General features: G+C 38.1%; 1 protein-coding gene across 1 annotated transcript in view; it reads left to right on the forward strand.

Annotated features, from left to right (window-relative positions):
* The first annotated feature begins 27 nt into the window (after nt 1-27).
* PPC4 (phosphoenolpyruvate carboxylase 4) overlaps nt 28-20283 on the forward strand; it is a 58106-nt gene continuing 37850 nt past the window's right edge. The window contains exons 1-8 of the mRNA XM_089156224.1: nt 28-255; nt 466-629; nt 788-902; nt 1004-1081; nt 1201-1269; nt 1359-1437; nt 1582-1658; nt 2006-2101. Coding sequence (XP_089012350.1) covers nt 100-255; nt 466-629; nt 788-902; nt 1004-1081; nt 1201-1269; nt 1359-1437; nt 1582-1658; nt 2006-2101 — 834 coding nt within the window. The 5' untranslated portion in view covers nt 28-99. The remainder of the gene's footprint in view (nt 256-465; nt 630-787; nt 903-1003; nt 1082-1200; nt 1270-1358; nt 1438-1581; nt 1659-2005; nt 2102-20283) is intronic.

The raw sequence follows: 20283 nt of genomic DNA on the forward strand, positions 1-20283 counted from the left end.
TCCAACTTGTCTTCTCATACACCTCTCTCTCTCTCTCTCTCTACTCTCTTCTTCTCCTCCTCTGTTTCTGCTTCCCAATCTCCCTGGCTTTCTGCAACAATGACGGACATAACAGACGATATTGCTGAGGAAATCTCTTTCCAGACCTTTGAGGATGATTTTAGATTACTTGGAAGCCTTCTCAACGATGTTCTTCAACGAGAGGTTGGTACTCAAGTCATGGAGAAGGTCGAACGAATGCGGGTCCTTGCTCAGGTACCCTCTTTTTGGATTATCAGGTTACTCGTATGTATGTATATCTTCATTTTGGCTTCTGCAGCTTGTTTATAGATTTTTAGTTCTTGGTGTAAGCATGTTTTGGTAGATTTTCCCTTTTATATAGTTCGATCTTCAATGTACTGTTCTGGGTTTCTCCGTTTTCTGGAGTGTTGAATGTGTTGATTATGTTTCTATTGTGTGTTTCAGAGTGGTTGTAATATGAGAATGGCGGGAATTGAGGACACAGCCGAGCTGCTTGAGAAGCAGCTAGCGTCGGAGATATCTAAGATGACTCTAGAAGAAGCCTTGACTCTTGCTCGAGCATTCAGCCATAATCTTAATCTGATGGGTATAGCTGAGACCCATCACAGGTGATCTCTTGGTTCTGATCGCTTCAAGTCCTTCTCTTCTTCCCCTGATTCAACTGTTTATATGCTTATATATAAATTTATTCATGTATCTGAATCTATTTATAGGATTCTCAACAGTTTGATGGTTTTACCTTCTGTGAGTCTATTTCTTCATGCAGGGTGCGTAAGACACGCAGCGTTCCCCATTTATCGAAATCTTGTGATGACACATTCAACCAATTAATACAGGGTGGATTTTCTCCGGATAAGCTCTACGACAATGTCTGCAAGCAGGTGTTTTTGTTGTTGTTATTGTTATCTTGTCCGTTTTTGTTTTCTATGGGTAAGAAATGGCATGATATGGTTGAATGGAAATTGATTACTTGTTGCTGCAGGAAGTTGAGATTGTTCTTACTGCTCATCCCACACAAATTAACCGGCGAACCTTGCAGTACAAACACATTAGAATTGCTGTAAGATATTAAGATAGAAATGACTGATACTTTCTGTTTTGAGCCTACGGTTGTATATGTAGTTTTATGAAGTTTTGAATTGGGTTGTGTCTGAGTGTGAACCTACTCTGTTCTTGTAGCATCTCCTGGAGTATAATGATCGCCCTGATCTTAGCCATGAAGATCGAGAGATGTTCATTGAAGATCTGGTACTTGACAGTGCCTGAACAATTTAAGAAAATCTTGTTTGACAGATGATTTTGTACTAAATGTCTACATTCAATTATGATTTTGTTAGGCGAGGGAGATTTCTGCAATATGGCTGACAGATGAACTGAGACGCCACAAGCCTACACCAGTAGATGAAGCTCGGGCTGGTATAACACTTGTTTATCCATATAAGACTCTCTCTCTCTCTATCTATCTACACACACACTCTCACACAACATATCTTATTTTATTTTCTTTTTCTTTGTGGATTGGTTTTCTATTTATCAACTGATGTTTCTCATTCCTACAAGGTTTACACATTGTGGAGCAGTCCCTTTGGAAAGCCGTACCTCATTATTTACGTCGTGTCAGCACTGCCCTAAAGAAGGTCCGCATCATTATTATATGATTTTCTGGTTCTTTTTCATTCCACTTACAGTTTTGTTTCTGTTAATTTAAGAAATATCCCCTGACTTGGGGTTTATAGTTTATGTGTCGTCACAAATTTGTGTTTCAGTTATTTGTGTCGTTTAAGTTGTTATTGAACACATATGACATATCCATGAAATCCCTTCAATTGGTGTTGTGCTACTGTATTGGGATGCTACCTGTTTTCCTTTGCTGGTTCTCTCATGTCAGTTGCGATTGTGATGTGATCTATTGCGTCATTGCACTGCTTCTAATATCTGATAGGTTTCTCAACTCATGCAATTGTTGTGTATTTTGTTTCCACAGCATACGGGTAAAGCACTACCGCTGACCTGCACACCAATAAAATTTGGGTCTTGGATGGGAGGTGATAGAGATGGAAATCCCAATGTGACAGCAAAGGTGAGTAATGTACTGTCAAATATTTGTAGGAAATCCCCATGTGACAGCAAAGGGGAGTTTTAACCATGACCATTGGCTATTTTGAAAATTATAGCTTCAGGTTTCTGTAAAGATTAGACCTTCCCCAGTACTTTGATGGATCTTCATGAGTCCACACATTCTAGGGAAGAACCTTGCTATAAGTTGGAACAAATTGTCTTTAAATGTGTAACTATATAGTTCTGTATGCCAGAAGATCTACAAAATGGAAGAATAAAGTTCAAACTATAAGGATCAATATACTTCTAATGTTCTTCTCATGCTGAAGTATAACACTCCATGCTGTAAAATTCTTTGTCATGCAGATCAATTTCTTTGTTAGGATTTCGGTAAGAATAGCTGCCAGATTGTTTTAACTTAGAAATGACATCTCTTATGTCAATGACACTAAAAAGATATAAAATGGATGGAGTTGGGATGTGAATGGAATTGATGTAGATTGAGGGAGTTTGTAGCTGGAGCAAGCCCAAATCCTAGTCTAATTGGTTATATTGGCCATGGGATTAGCATTTTTTATGTTTTCTATTCTAATGGGCTTATTTTGAAAGCCCTAAATGAGGGATAAAGTTGTATCTAGTCCTCCAAAGTTGTGAAGTCTTGGGATATCTATATATATATTTTTTCAGAATGTTAATAGGTTAGTTTCATCGTTTAGATATGAGTGACCATGAAAATTTAAAGCTCATTTATTATAAAAATGGACCCAATTTAGGTCCTTGGGAATGTAAGGGCCATTAAGTCTAGAAAGAAACACCCATGAAGGTTTACAACACTTCAATCCACTCTATATAAGGACCTTCCTGTAAGCTACTGGAACAAATAGAATTTGGTTGAAATCTTGGTTCTGGGTTTTCCGAAAAAGAAGTTAGGGGAGAATTTATGTGAATGAGCGGCCTAGGTGATGTAGATCACAAGTCCATATGTACTTGCAGGAACAAGCCCCAAAACCAGACCAGCAGGTTTGTAGGATTCAACTGCTGTGAGAGACATCCTGGTCTAATGATGTGGCAAGTTTTGTGGGTTTGATGGAGCATCACCTAAGGAAGCCCCACTCCAAATAGAAGCATGAAGGAAGAGAAGAGACCAAGTCAAACCTTTTATTGTTTTTATATGAAGCAGTAGTTACTTTCCACATAAATAATAAATGAGTTGGTGTTCACATGAGTAGTGATTCAGGGATATCTTGCGTGGAGTATAAGATATGAACAACTTCGTTCTTTAGCTATGTTAGTTTACCTTGTTTCTTTCTTTGGTTGAATTAGGTGAACAGACAGTTGTTGAATCCAGTTTTAGCAAGTTAGCGAGTAGTAGTTTCCTCAGATTTAGAAAGTAGGCCCAGCTTTTATTAGAAACCTCTGTTTTCTTAAGGTTCTAGATTGCTCATTTGTTTTGTTTTTGTTGGATTTAGTTTCTATTTTTTGAGACTTTCTATTTTGTGAAGCCTAGGCCAAGCTATAAACAGGCTTCATTTGTTAGTCCTTGAATTGAGACTTGATAAATGGAATTTCTATTGCTTGCTTGCTAGTTGGTCTGAGAAGGAATTGCTTTCAACAGATGAGATAACTGCAGGTAAGTGACCCATGGTTGAGATAGCATAAACCCTCCTATCCTTGTATGGTTATTATGTTTTGCAAGTTCTTCTTTCATACATAAACAGAAAAAACAATAAAAGTTTTAGTGGCAAAACTAGGAAGGATATGATAAGGAAGGATCATATTAGAGTTGGTCTAGGAGTAACTTCGGTAGGTGATAAGCTACGCAAAAGTCATTTAAGGTGGCACAACCACATTCAACGGAGGCTTGTAAATGCTCCTGTACGGAGAAGTGATATAATCCAGATTGAAGGAATTGGAAGAGCTAAGGGCAGCCCTAAGATAACCTTTAGAGAAGTGGTGAGAAAGGATATGCGTTGCTTAGGCCTTGTATCTAACATGACCTCAAACAGAGCTGATTGGAAATCAAGAATCCATGTAGCTGACCCCATTTAGTTGGGACATGACTTGATGATGATGATGAATTTGTTCATACTCAGTTTGTTGATCCTGGCTGCAATTGATATCCTGCTGGTTTCCTGGTTTGGCGTCAACTTTAGCATTACTAGAATACTAGGTGTGACTTACTGACTCTACCATCTATTCCATATTCTTTCCCTGCCCTTTGAACCTATACCCTTGTTTTTATATTCTGTTCCCTCTTCCCTTTGATCTTATCTAGTAAGGATTCTGATTCTGTCACAAGAACTGGACCAAGATCTCATCATTTGGTTTCAGAATATGGAAGGAAATTCAAATAACCCCAAAATAGTACCTGAGAATCTTCAACTTGCTGATCTCATGAAGCTGATAACTCGGTTCAGGGAACTGTCTGATTGCATGACTACTATTGAGTACAAGTTTTTGAAGGCAAATGTGGGCACCTGACAAAATTATGCCCCAAATGCTAAAAGATTGCTATCAATGGCAGGCAGTGATGCCAACCCAGAACTGTAGCTCTTTGATAGACTTTCAACTTAAGGAGGTAGTTTTAGGAACAACCTATTGATGATCATGGTACAGTGAACCATGGCACTCATGTCTTATGTTTGGTTCTGTCAACAGAGGTTACCAGTGATGACAGTTGTGGGGTATTTAAATGTATGCTTCTACAATGGAAGCTAAAGTGGAGCATAATGAAGTTGATTATTCTGTTACATGACACTACTTGGGTACATCCTTTATCCTTGATGATGTTTTCTATGTTGTACAACTCAAGGTCATAATCCCACTGGAATACTTCGAAGAGAAGGCTCCTAAGGATGAGCACTCCATCCTAAAGTTCCTACATCACCAGAATTTTGTTTGGAACTGGTCAAATCCATTATTCACTTCTTACCCTGTTATCTATTCAAATCTTGTAAGTCAAGTTTCAACACAAGTATTGCTGCCAGAGCAAACCCAATCCTAGTCAAATGGGTAGCCCCCCCCCCCCCCCCACAAAAAAAAAAAAAAAAAAAAACTCTTGGTGAGGTAAAATTTAGGATTGTTAGAGCCCTATGTGAGGTGGGAAACTTAGAGGGTATAGGCATAGGAGTGGGAGATACCATCTAATATGTCTTCTTCCTGTTGATGTAAAGCCAGCTTTAGGGCTAGGGGTAGTTGTGGGATTTCCTAGAACTAAGGGCTGCCCAGGTACTCCAGAAAAGTGAAAGGTTGCTCTAGAACTTATAAGGTATTCTGCAGCTCTAGAATCCCTGCTGTAATACTTAGCAGAGATCTGATTTTTAACAAAAACTGGAAAACTAGGTTTTTTTTTTTTTTTTTTTGGGGGGGGGTTGGAGTGTTTGGATAGGGTGGGAGAGGGGCTGCACTTGCTGTTCTGTAATTTCAGAACTTGTTTGCAATGGTCTGGAATTTAGGGGCTGGTCAGAAGTTCAAGTAGGTTCAGATTTCAGAAGTTCAAAAATAATTTGCAGAAAATTCAGAGGAAGATGATGATGTGCAGGAACTTTTTAGAACTAGGGAAGCCACGGTCAATTAGGAAATTAATAGTAGAACTAAGTTCTGGGTGAAGGTGTGATCCTAGGGAGAGAGGAAGGAAGGCGAGAGGGCTGGGGAAAAGAAACTACAGGAAGGGGTGGGGTTTTGAAGCTACCACATGGGAGAAGAGGGAATAGGGGAGTCATGGGGTTGGGGGAAATGTGGGGGAGTGGTAGGGGTGCTGTTGCAGGAAGTAGAGAGTGGAATAAGGGTACTGTTGGGGGGGGGGTTGGAGGAGGCTGAGAGGTTCTGTGATGGAGGGAGGGGATATCCTAGGCCTTGTGCAAAACAGGGGAAGGGTGGGGGATGGCTGTGGGTGAGAGAGGAGGTGGTGGCTGCTGAACTTATTTGTGTACTGTTGTATCTCTTGAAGGAGGCTGCTTCATTGCTTGAAGATTGCTGGAATGAAGAAGAAAAAGCTGAATTTGATGGAAGATATGCTGATCCTTGAACAAAACTCTTACTCAACCATGGCCCTCAACTAGGAAACCATGATCCTCAAACTCAATCAATTTTATTCAATCATCAAAATTGAAAACTTACAAAGAAATAATAGGCTTATCTATAGCCTTTTAAAAGACACTATGTGGGAATCCTTAGCAGAAAAGGACCCCAACACCTAACTTGGACTCTTGATTTGGGGTCTAAATAACTAGTTAAGTTAAATAAGCACATCCTTGAATTCCTTTTAATCAAAACTCTAAGGCTCATATGCTAAATTTAAGATAGCCAAGGACTCAACAACTGAATCATAACAAGTTCAAATCAAAACACAACGCCTAAGACCAACTTAAACACAAGTCAATTTAAGAATTTAAACTCAGATAAAACTCTAAAAATAAATTTGGAAATAATTCCAGCACTGAATAGGGGGCCAAAATGCCCCAAATATCCCTACAAGGGGGTTCGGCCAGCTCAAGGGGGCTTCTTGGATCCATCTAGTGGGCCCCACTTAGGGTTCGGTCAAGGGGGTTGTGTGTTCAAGTCACCTCTATTCTTCCAATATATACCTGTTTGTTTATTTACTGTTCTTAATTCTCTATGTTCTTATCTAGTAACTATTTCGATTTTGTCCCCAGGATCAAACTAGGATATCATTAGAATACAAAATAGAAGAAAGGACTCCCTCAACCTGCTAGCAATAGTGCAAGTTTGAGGAGAGTCCTAATTAGAATAGGAGTCTCCCCTCCTTAAGTCCAGGACTTTTTAGTTATATTTTCTGTTCTTATTTCTTTCCCAATCTGTTCTGTACTCCTATGCCCTCTCAAAGTTGGTTTTAGCCTATGATTTGTAAATCTATAAAAACCTTGTAAGGGAATGAATGAAATCAACACTGGGAGCTGTTTACTCTTAATCTGCAACATGGTATCAGAGCAGGCAATTAGGAAATTGTGACTGCAGTTTGACTGCCTGCCACTTCACTGTGTGCTGGTGACCTAGCCAGTAATTTTTTGATTGCTGCTGCTGCAACTGAACAGTTTGATGAGAGTCTCTCTCTCTGAGCGTCTCCCTCCCGTTTCTGGCGAGTGAATCTGCAAATTAAATTCCTGATTATCTTAGTTGTTGACTGCTGTAAAAAAAGTGAACAGAAAGGAATTTTTTCTGTCCTGGTGAATGCGGTAAAATCCTCCAGCTCTGGTGCTTCTGCTCCCACTGAAAGATTAAGAAAAAGGTTGCCGGTCTTGGAGTTGCCAACATATATGAGAAGGCTCCTATAGATGATTCTAGGGTTTCTTTTTGGCGATTGGTGATCCAGCCCTTTCGATTTGGTTCCAGTTCTATTCTCCTTTTTTTTTTTTGGGTTTTTGTCTTTTGTGAAAGCTCTCTGCGATCTTCTTGACTGCCTTCTCCGTACAGATAAGTTTCTGACTCTATTTTGAAACATTCTGAGTTTTTTGGTTTTTTCTTTCTCATTAAGTGTGGTTAGTGTAAAAAAAAAAAGGTCGACGTAACATTGAGATTTCTTGAAAAGAAGAAAAGGGGCTGATGGTAGGTGTCAAAAGGAAATAAAAATGGGTATTGGTTGATGAGCTTTCCCCCTAAAAATAAATCTCCCCTCAGACCTGTGCAGAATTTGGTCTTCTTTTATACCTTAAGATCTATCATTTTTCTTGGAAATCTTCCCTTTGAAGACCTAACCTGGCGGCAGATTGAAGTTTCATTTTCCTGCTCTATCCTAGCAGTGAATATCCTATTACAATCTTTTTCAGGGCTGTATTATGAATTGAAGTTGGTAGACAGTTTAGATTTATGAGGTTGTAAGTCCCCCCTCCCCCCCAAGTTGCTTACTCTAAATTGGTTGTTACTCTAGTTGTGTTACACAAATAGCTCAGTTGGTTTGATACCCTAATTATTATCCAAAAGCTCAGTAGGGTTTGCAACCCTAAAATTGAGAAGAAGATGACGACATTAGAATCAACTATGACCACAGAACCTATATCTACTGCAACTAAAAGCACTGAAAGACTAATTACCAGCCCCTTGGTTCTCCACTTAAAATCCTTGATGTTCAAATTACTTGATGTGGTCAATGTTTGCGTATGTTACCATCACCCATTGAGGACTGTTAGGACATGTCACAGGAACTACTGGAAAACCAAAAAACCCTATCAGCACAGGATTGTTGGCTTGCACATGATTCTCTCGTAATAGCATTCTAATTAGATCCATGAAACTAGAGTTGCGCTAAACCTTCCTTCTATTGGACATTGTTGTTCATATTTGGACTGTTGCTTAGAAGACTTATGGTAAAGATGGAGTAGAGCTCAAGTCAATGAACTTCTTAAATAAGTTCATGAGACCAAACAGAAGGATATGCCACTCTCTCCATACAATAACATACTTGGTGCATTATGGCAGAAAATTGACCATTACAACACATTCCAACCAAATAATGCTGAAATGTCAAACTAGAGTTGCACTAAACCTTCCTTCTATTGGACATTGTTGTTCATATTTGGACTGTTGCTTAGAAGACTTATGGTAAAGTTGGAGTAGAGCTCAAGTCACTGAACTTCGTAAATAAGTTCATGAGACCAAACAGAAGGATATGTCACTCTCTCCGTACTATAACATACTTGGGGCATTATGGCAGAAAATTGACCATTACAACACATTCCAACCAAATAATGTTGATGACATTTCAGCTTATTGCAATCACCTTAGTGAGACCTGGATATGTGATTTCCAAGCAGGGTTTAATGTTAGTATGATCCTATTCGGTTTCAGATTCTCAGTTGAGATTTATTTCCTTCCTTAGGGGAATCATATGCTTTTGCTCATATCAAAGACAGTCGTCGTCTGCAATACTACTTCTGCACCTGATAGGTCAGCCCTTTTCAAACCAGAAATAGTAAAGAGGCACCAAAAGAAGTTATAAAATGTGAGCACTTTGGTAAACCATGGCATACAAAAGAGAAGTGTTGGAAACTGGATGAGAAGGCTGTAGACTTATGAGCAAAAATAAAGGTTGGTTGTGGAAAAATAGAGGAAAGAATCAGGCAAATTGAAGCTAGTCCACACCTTCTACTGAAGCTGACACATTCTCGAAGCTCTCCATTGATGAACTACAAGCTGGTGCCTTATCACTGCATCTACAATTGCCTTCGCTACTTTCGGTAATCATCAAGTGCCACCCAGTTATTGCTAGCCTACCTTTTTGTGCTTTGACTACATCTACCTCTTGTGGCAAGGGCAAAGCAGCATTGAAGGAAGAACCAAATTACATTAAATGATGCCAATGCTGAGCATCGCCTCGAACTATGATCATCATGTCGTTGATGCAATAGATGCGATTCACCCACCCTAGTTACAGCACCGATTCGACCATAATCATTATGTCTCGTATTGCCCATCCATCCCTATGCCCACCTTGGGTTGCGGATCACATGACTGGTCCTTCAATTCAATTCCATCAATTTATCCCTTTGTCAGGAAAAGTCACAGTCCGTGTGGAAAATGGATCCCTCTCCTCTATTTCTAGGAAAAAGACCATTTGCTGCTCTCCCACTTTAACTTCGTCTTCTGTCTTGCATATTCCCTCATTCTCTACTAATCTCTTATCTATTAGTAGTCTTACTAAGGATTTAACTGCAAAGCACCTTTCTTCCTTCTCATTCTGTTGTACAAGGTCTGGTGTTAAAGAGTATGATTGGATATGGTATGGTGCAAAATGGTCTCTATTTTCTCATGATGTGGCTTCTCTCACTGCTGCAACTTCTTCAGTAAAAACATAGATTCACTCAGTCTCATTAGGTTTTGACATCCTCCATTAGAACCTTGGTCACCCTCTTGTCAAAACCATGTTTTCCCTTTTTCTAGATTTAGTTAAGCATTGTAACAAAGATTTTTTTTAATGAAATGTGTATTTATGCTAAATAAACATGCTCTACTTATTACCTATCTGATAAAAAAAGTGATCATCCCCTTGATTTAGTTCATTCTAAGATATGAGGCCATACTCATTGTAATTCTACTTCTGGTCATTGGTGGTTTGTAACCTTTATTGACTGTCACATTCATGTCACTTGGGTATATCTAATGCGGCAAAAGAGTGAAGTCTTCCTATTCTTCCAAGTATTCCACACAATGATACAAATTGAGTTTGACGGCAAGATCAAAACACTTTGCATTGATAATGGTAGTGAATGTATGGAGTATACTTTGAGGTATGCTTAACTTGACAAATCAAGGTATTCACCATCGGACCAGTTGTGTTAATACTTGGCTCAGAATGTTGTAGCAGAAACAAAAGACCAACAACACTTGTCTGAAGTTGCTTGTGCTTTGATGTCTGCACGAAGTGTTCTATCCTCATATTGGAGTGATGCTGTTCTCATCGCTACCTATCTGATCTACCATATGCCCTCTTGCATTCTTGATTTACAATCCTGTGGAGGTGAATTTCTTGGAAAGAACCCTTTTCTAATAACACCAAGAGTATTCGGTTATATCTACCATAGTTTGCAATCATTATTCTCTTGGCAAACTTGATCCACAAAGCATCAAATGTATCTTTGTAGGCTACTCTCCTTCCTAGAAGTGCTACCATTGCTATCATCCTCTATCCCATAAGTACTTTGTTTCCATGGTTGTCATCTTTCATGAAGCCTTTTCCTATTATACCTCAACAACTCTTCTGGGGGAAGGATATTTCTAATAGTGAAGATGTGTCCATCGACTTGGATGTTTTCCCAATAATCTAAGATGAGATGGAACGACAACCAGAAGTTGATGAGATGGAACAATAACAAAAAATGGTCTTTTCCACCAGGATAACCAGGCATATATGGTGAGGGGTAGCCACAAACTCCTAACTGACGTACCTTACAGGCACATGAATGGCAAACTCCTGGTGATGGTATTTTGAAGTCCTATGTTCGCAGATGTCTATAAGGGACCATTACCAAGCACCCTTACCATTACAGGAATTGACTCCAGAACTAGAGCCTAGATCTCCACCTGCTTCACTTTCCAGTAAGAACTTCTCTTGAACAACCTATAGCTACACACTTGCCCCATATCTTATATTATCTCTGTTGATTCTCTTTCACCTTTCTATTGTAGTTTTGTGTCTTCCCTTTCTTCTATACCTATCCCACAGAAGTGCCAAGAGGCTTATGCAAATCCTAAGTGGAAGGCAACAATGTTAGAAAAGATGAAAGCACTTGATAAGAATGGGACTTGGAGACTTGTAGTTCTTCCTCCGGGCAAGAGACCTATTGGTTGCAGACGGGTGTTTATGGTGAAGCAAAATAGCGACGGATCTTTCGATTGATATAAAGCCAGGTTGGCTGCTAAAGGATTCACCCTATCCTTTGGGATTGATTACTAGGAGACTTTTGCACATACTGTTAAACTAAACACAATCATGGTATTAGTTGCTTGTGTCATCAACTTAGGTTGGGATCTTCAATAGTTAGCTGTGAAGAATGCCTTCTTACATGGAGAACTAGAAGAACTAATCTACATAGAAATTCCTCCTTGGTTCTTTAATGATAAAAGGAAAAGTTGGTACTTTGTAGGCTCCAACGTGCACTGAATTGTATAGTCTCCCTGGGCTTAGTTCGGTAGGTTCTATAAGCAATGGTGTCAGTTGGGTACAAACAAGGTAATGCTGATTTCTTTTCATCAAAAGTACAGGTCTCCAAGTTATTCTTCCTAATTGTCTATGTAGATGATATAGTTGTGATAGGTAATGATGGTCAAGAAGAACTTATGCAGACTGAGGAGGTTCACATGATTGAAAATCCACCGCAAGGTACTGCACCTTCATTGGTGGGAATTTGTTGGCGAAGCAAGAAGCAGAATGCTGATGCAAAACCTAGTGCTGTAGGCTCAAAGGGTTTTGAATTGTTATGGTTAGGTGGTTTACTTGAAGAGCTTGACGTGCTAGTGCCACACCCCCTTGATGCTTTATTGTGACAACAAAGCTGCCATAAACATTGCCTATAATCCATTACAATATGATAGGACAAAGCATGTGGAAGTTGGCAGGCATTTTATGAAGAAAAAATTGGAAAGTGCTATAATCTGTATGGCATTTCTGAAGTCTATAGATCAAGTAGCTATGTCTTTGCCAAAAGCTTTCCTGGATGGATGTTTCATCCAGTGGCAGAGCTAGGATTGAACATCGGGAGGGGTTGAATACTAATATTTCACATAGAATGAATTTTCTACCCATTATCTTTATCTTCAAAAATTTTCTCCAATCAGGGGCCCAAGTACTGCTATTTCACACATAGAAAGAGGTTCAGAGGGGAATTTCAAAATTTTGAGAAGGGAATTGGAGAAATTTCAAAAATGGGGGGGGGGGGGGGGTCGCCCTTCCTTGGCCCTAATGTAGCTCCGCCCAGGTTCTCATCCTATCTTTAACAAGTTGGGCACGTGTGATATCGATGCCCCAACTTGAGGGGGAGTGTTGTGAAAGGGGCTCCCTCGAGCTAGCCCTAGCTCACGCTAGTGTAAGTTTGAGGAGAGTCCTAATTAGAACTAAAATCCTCCCTCCCTAAGTCTTTAGGTCTTTTTAGTTCTATTCTCTGTTCTTGTTTGTTTCCGAATTTGTTTTATACTCCTATTCCTTCACTAAGTTGGATCTAGTGTATGATTTGTAATTTATGAATACCCTATTTGGTTGAATGAATGAAATCAACAGTGGAGAGCAATTTACTCTTAATCTGTGACAAATATTTTTTTGTCTAGTTGTGCACATTTACCTATCATATTATCTTGGCCAATGTTGTGCCTAGTTGTATTGGAAACATAATAGTTGTCAAGGCATTGTGATGTAACTAGATCCAACAAGCATAGGGCCTCTTAGAATTTGGTGGACCCAAAATAAAGCCCTAGTAGCACACCAAGGAGCTGGCCAAAATCTCAGAAGGGCAATTTGGTCATTTCTCCACCCCCTTGAGCAGCAAAAGGGTCCACTTAATTCCAGAATTATTTTAGCATCCAGTGTCTACTCTGCTTTTCAATTGGATTAGTGGTTAGAGTCCTTGCCTGAGTAGGAGTCCCAGTTGGAATCAATTTTGAAGTAGGATTCCTTTTGGAAGTTGGTTGGCTAACTTTGCTAGTTGTCTTTGTTTAGGCATTCTCTAGAAGACTCCTATTTAGTTGTCTTATTCAAGTTGTTGATTTGTAAAGGAATTCCATCCGATGTGGATTCCCTAGTTTGAGTTCAAGGAAATCCTTGTTATATTTATTCAATGTAATGAGGTTGTAAAAAGCCCCACACGCCTTGTAAACAATGCAGACTGGATTAATAAAAATTGAAGAGTAATTGAAGGATTTTTGGAGTTGTGGGTTCCAGGAGGAACTCCTTGATTTGAGTGCTTGAAGTTTTCTGCAATTCTCTCATTCTCCTTCTTCTAAAGCCTGCGGCAGCCTTGTTACAGCATCTTTATCGATGTGGAGTGAACCAGTCCACTGTCCTACAAGGGACTACAATCCCCTTGCCCTTTCCCAACTCAATTCCCCTCCCTACCCCAATCACAATCCTCCCCAGCTCCCTCTTCTTCTTATGGCAGCAGCACCCCCCTTTCATTGAGTCCTAAACCCCCTTCTCCTTAGTACCCTCCCCCTAGGATTGCACCTCTCCTCTCTCTTCTCCTACTTCTAAGACCCTCTTCAGCCCTTCCACCTTAGTTGCAGAATATTCGTGCAGTTGGTCTACATAAACCCTAAACCCTAATATCATTAAACAACCCATATATCCCTATCCCCTAAGTCCTGAGACTAAACCCTTTTAGGATTGTACCTATCACTCCCCCTCTACCTTCGACTCCCATCCCTACCCTAACCCAGCAAACCCTATTATTTTAAAAAACCCTAATAATTGCCAGTCCGGAACCTCCACCCATATGGAGGGAAAAATTTCAATCCACATGGTTGCATGCTTGAACCGTGTCCAATCTAAACACAATATCCTTCTTTTTAGGAAAATTTTCCGAAATTTAGGAATCCAAATCTTCTCTCTTCTTTCCTATAGAAGAGGATTTTCTGTTTACATCGGACACATGTCAAGTATCCAACCATGTGGTTTGGAAATTTTCCTCTCCATTTAGGTAGAGGATCTAGATTCAAAAATACATAACCCTAGCTTCTAAAATTCTGCAAATGCAGTTCTTAGAAAACAGAGAATTTCCTTTTAATCTCGGACCTACTTTCAAGCTGGCCAAACCCTAAATCCTACCCAATTAACCCTAGACCTACCCTGTACCTAGATCTTAGATTTAAGATTCAATTCAGCCTACTGCTACTCATTAAAATTCTGACTTGAACAGCAAGGATTCAAACCCTAATTGACGTTTTGTGAGAAAAATAAGAAGATCAGCTTCTGTCCTTCAATTCCAGACCTGAACAGTGTTGCAGGTATATCAAAAGATCTTTTTTCCTACATTGCTTTGTTGAAGCAACTTTCTTGAGCTTATATTGAGTTATGTATCATGGGCCTATTGAGGACATGTGAGTGGAGAACACTATGAATGAGGCATGTGTTAATCCGAATTTATTTTTTTCCTTTCTTGACTAAAAATCTCACCAAATTTTTACAAAACAGTTACTCCTCACTCAACCCTTAAATATATTTTTCTTTTGTTTACAAAACAATTACTCCTCAATCAACTCTTGAATTATTTTTCCTTTCTTGAAAATAGAAATCAACTCAATCAATCAGCTATTAATTTGAGATTATTGCCATTAAAGTTTATTACCGTTATTATTGATTCACTCAAAGATTACTTCCTTAATTAATATGAGATTATTACCATTATGGTTGATTCATTCAAAGATTTCTCCCTTATTCTTCTATTACTGTTTTAGAGAAATCTCTATAAATTGAGGGGCTGAAATGACGGCCTTTGAAACCCCCTTACTCTTTATCACTCCACTTTATGCGGGTTTTCTCCCCTTCCCCCCGGACCCGGTTCCTTTGATCTTGTGCTTGAATCCGATAGGCTATTGCTGTTGAATTCTGGAGGTTGTTTCCGATGAGACCTGGTAGCATTGATTTAAGGATCGAGGGGCCGAAATGTTTCCTTAAAGACAGTGAATTTGTGATTATTCACGCCTTAACATTATAAGATAAGTCATTCCAACACTATGTTTAAATTACTTAGTTTTTGTTGCATCTATGATTTGTTTAAGAGGTGTTCTACTACTTTTTTTGTAATAATTTTTTATGTTTAGATTGTTATCATTAAGCAAATTTAAATCATGGTTAATATATTTGTAACAACAAACAACAAAGTTTCAAGCCCTAAATAGCTGCTATTCTTGGAGAGTTAGACCCTAGCAACAGATAATTGAACCTTAGATTGCCTGTTGCTTTCTTAGAAAGGATCATACTTCTGGCCCTTTAATCCAGGGTTACATCCAAGGTTTGCAATTTTGGTCATCTCGGTATTGACCGAGATGACTGATATCGATATTTTGTCAAAATTTCGAAATCTTTTTAAAAATTTTAACCCTTCATCTTGGTGGGTTTTTGGGGTTATCTTGCCCTGATTTTGGTGCCTAGCCTAATTTAAGGTGAATAAACACACTAGGGGTAGACGTGTAAATGGATAGCCGAAATCCGCCTTCAAATTCGCATTTCGTATTCTTTTAAGAGTATCTGTATCTGGAATTTTTCTTACCGGAAAATATCCATATCCGTCCGCTAAGCAATTGGATTTGGATTCGGATAATTGCTTATCGGATCGGACAATATCCGGATAAAAATTTATCCGGATAGAGTAAAGTATTCAACATTTTTTTTCTAAAAATGGATGATAATCGGATTCGGATACCGGTAATTGGCAATTGAAAATTATCCGGTTAAAGTAAAGTATTGAACACTTTTTTTTCTAAAAAATTGGCTAATAATCGGATTCGAAAACCAATAATCGGTAATCAAAAATTGGAAATGGAAAAAAAAAATGACAATCACCAATCAATAATCGGATAGTTTATCGGATCAGATTATTATCGGATATCCGATAAAGTTTCGGATTCGAATTCGGATGCCTTCTCTAAATTTCTACCGGATTCAGATTCGGATTCGGATAGAGGTTTTGCTAATCGGATTTGGATTCGGGTACTAGTGTATCCGAGCCAAATCCAATCCATTTACAAGTCTACTGGGGGTGCTTTTTGCCTAAAACTTAACCCAAAGTGGTGTTCTTGATTAGCACATGCTCGGCTACATGCGTGCAAAAATTGGCACATGAATTTCAACCAATGTAATAATAGATATGATGCAAGAGAATACTAAGGTCTTCATTAAAATGCAACAAAAAGGACAACAACTAGAATTCAATATACAAGTACTCAAGTACAAGTGTAGAAGTTAGTCATTAGTAGTTATGGTTAAAATAGTGTAAGTGTATAACATAATAGTATATAAATGAATTACAAATTACAGATTTACAATACACATCATACTTATGAATAACTTGATAATAGTTGTTGTGTCGTGGTGGCTTCATCATCTCAACCCCATAGGCCTGCCTTTGTGAATGGTGGACATACTCAGCTCATGTCATCGAACCCATGTAGTGCTCCATACAGTCGGACACTGTCCTTATGTAATTAGCGTCATCCTCATAAAACAGCAAACCCATTTTATGGTGTTGTTGACATACAAAAAAATTCAAGGGAAACTCAAGTTTTGACCAGCTGAAAATGGGAAACCTAGGTGGGAAACTGAGAAATTTTGAGGAAACTTAGGACTTTTTTGTGCAAGTTTTGACAGATTTTAGGGTGGGACTATGCATGTAAGCTAATTAGAATATAAAGAACACATTAGCACATTTTGCTAAAAAAATCAATGTAGATGTCATTCAATGTACATAACATCAATGTAGAGTTGTTTGAGAAGTACACCATAAACTTAAGTACATAACATTTAATATATAACTTCTAATTTCAAAACATCAAATACAAAGTAATTGACAATAAAATGAAAGTACAACTCAGTGACAAGAGGAGTGCCTCGGTGGATCCATCCCTTGCACTGAATAGTCTTGTGCCTGTAACATCCTCTCCTCCAACCAACGAACATTGACATCCCATGACATTTTATACCTATGGTTGTCAAGGTAATCGACAACTACATCTTTATAAGTTTGGTCATCAACATGCCTAAGATAACAAATTTGAGGGAATACGCAATTTGGATAGGAAAGTCCTGATGGAGGGGGTATTTCTCGTGGTATTTGGGGAAATGAAAGAAAAAAAAAAAAAAAAATCGAAAATTTGGGGAAAAAAATACGAAACTTGTAGGAAAAAGACCCAGGTTTCCACAAAATCTCCCGTGTTTCCCACAAAATTTGGGAATTTTTTTTTTTCTTATAAACCAGTTGGGTTGAACCAGGTTTTGAAGTTTTGATGAAATTTTGACGGTTTTGGTCGAAACTTGATATTTCTTTTGGTCACCCAAAGTTTCATTTCGAGGGTTCCAAAAGTGCGAAATTTCGTATGTTTCGATAGAAGTTTGTACAGTGGTTGTTGAAGTATATGTAGGAACAATGGACTGTTTTATTGTTCACATAAATAGTAAGGTGAACAGTTTTATGCCAATGATGCTTGTTTCCTTTTTACATATGCTACTCTACTTTTTATTTATATTGTAGGAATCTTGTTACACAAGTTTTGGGAGTTCTTATAAAGCATAGTTTCTATTTTTTGTTAGTTTATAATTTCAAAACTTTTCTTTTTTAGTACTTTCTATTTTGGACAGGTTTTAGGAGTTAGAAAACTAGAAAATTTTGTCCATAAGTTGTATTCTTTATTTCCGTTTTTAGAAGGCAAGATGGCAAGATGGCTTGCTTCTCAAGTTGTAATCTAGACTATTGATATCTATAAATAAGAGGCTGCGATTCTAGGAGTGCGAATCTAGAATCGCAGGCTTATATGATTCCTATCAATTCTTCTTCTTTCTTCTTTTTTTCTTCTTCTTCTCAGTGTTTCTTTTTATCACACTGTGCTTTGGTTTATTAAAGTTTATTTTCGAACATGGTATCAGAGCTTTTTCGAATCAAAATGGTGCTGTTCTCAGTATTTTCTTCTGAAGTTCTCTTTCGGTGTCCCTCTCTTTGGTGCGCAGCCACCTACTTACTTATTTATCGTTAGATCAGATGATAATATAACTAATCTCTTATATCTTTTATTCTCTAATATCCCGGAACTTTATTTATTGTTCTTAATTCTACTATTCTGCACACTAGCCTACAATTACAAATTCTAATTCTACACACTATAGATTTTTCCCCCTACTCCATTCGGTTCTGCATTCTAATTTATTTTGTGATTCTTCTTCAAGTTTTGGGCTGCTGGTTCGTGAGTTTATACTATAGATCGTGGGATCTATGGTTTCTGAAGATTTATTTGGGATGGCTACTGGTTTACATGGTTTGCTTCTTTGGTGACTCTTAAAGGACTCAAATAATACCTATCCATGCTACAAACAACCTAGGGAATCCAAATGAAATTTGGTGTTGTTTCAGATTAGACTCACTTCATGTGATAGATTTCTGGGCATGTTTTTTTTTTGGATGTTCTCCAAGATGAAGACTGGTTGTATGTTTCGGATTGCAATCCTTTACGTGATGGTTCCTACACAAGCTTTTTTGGGGTCTTCTCTAAGATGCGATCTACCTAGTATTGGATCCCTGGGCAACTGTTCCCTTTTTATATGATAAGGGTTGCGATTTACTTATCTGACTGTGTTTGCATCTCAACTACTGGTTATAACCTACGATGCAATGTTATGTTTCTTGCGAATCCTTGGGCAGTTGTTTCACTCAGGTTTTGGTTAATTAATCTAATTTAAAATTATTCTTCCTGATGGGCATTATTACCCTTGTCCTATCTTTGATTTCACCTTCTGTATCCCTATTTTCATGATTTGGCTGCTTGTTGCATACTTACATCCTTCAGATTTAATTTATTTGTTTTTTATTTAATTTATTTTTTTATAATGTGTATCAATACCTTCCTTTAATGGTTACCCATCTCCCTCATACTATATTAGAATCTTGCCATTAAGAATTTTCCTTCCAAGTCTGTCATCCATTTATAAATCTAGTTCCTTTAATGTCCATCACTTCTTTATTTACAAATAGCCTCTTGAAAAATCTGGTTTATTACAATTTTGCCATTATCTTAATCTACCATAGGGAGAGTTTGGAAGTTGTTTCTTGGATTTCGACTTGCTTGACAAATGAAGATTATATCTATCATAAAGGTCTCATTGGAAATTGTTGCTTGGGATCTTTTTATACTAGATAATTAGTTAGAATTAATTGTCCACGTGTAATGCTACATGTGAGGGGGAGAATGGTTCCTTACTCTATATCTACTTAGGGTGTGCTAAAGGATATTATTTGTGAAAATCTTTGTCCTCCCAAGATGGGATTCTACAACAATACCTTTACCAACCCACCATTACCTATCTACATGGTTTGTAATAACCTATATTGCTTTTACCTACTTATTTGTGGTCCATAGTAACCTATATTACCTCCTATCTACTTAGTCCACAGTAACCTATATTGTCTTTTACCTATCTTCTTGGTCCGCAGTAACTTATACTGTCTTTTACCTATCTACTTGGTCCACAGTAACCAATACTGCTTTTTACCTGCCTACTTTCTCTATAGTAACCAATATTGTCTTTTACCTACCCATACTTTACCAACTACTTACCTTCTTGCGAAGCGCTTATATGAACATTGGAACTGCAATTTTGAAGAATTAGTGTGGATATTCCTCTCTACTATTGGCATTATTTGGATAGTGCCTTTGATACTGCTATATTTATGGATCGCTGATTGTTCTCATTATTGGTGGTTTGTTCGATATGAAGAGTTAAAGTTTTTTTGGTGTTGATTATCTCCTGGGTGAAGTTCTCTCAATGTTTATCAATGTTTGCTATTGCTACATGATTCAAGATCGGTGCTAGCTTTCGAGTTTATTCTTATTGTGCAAGCTATAGTTTTCTTTACATATACTCCAGCTTAAGGGGGAGTGTTGAAGTATATGCAGAAACAATGGGCTTTTTTACTATTCACATGAACAGTATTATGCCAGTGATGCTTGTTTCCATTTTAGATACGCTACTCTACTTTCTATTTCTAATGTAGCAAT

The sequence above is a fragment of the Hakea prostrata genome, chromosome 5 (genome assembly GCF_041222555.1).
Source record: "Hakea prostrata isolate BN-2017 chromosome 5, UWA_Hpros_2, whole genome shotgun sequence".
Classification (NCBI taxonomy): domain Eukaryota; kingdom Viridiplantae; phylum Streptophyta; class Magnoliopsida; order Proteales; family Proteaceae; genus Hakea; species Hakea prostrata.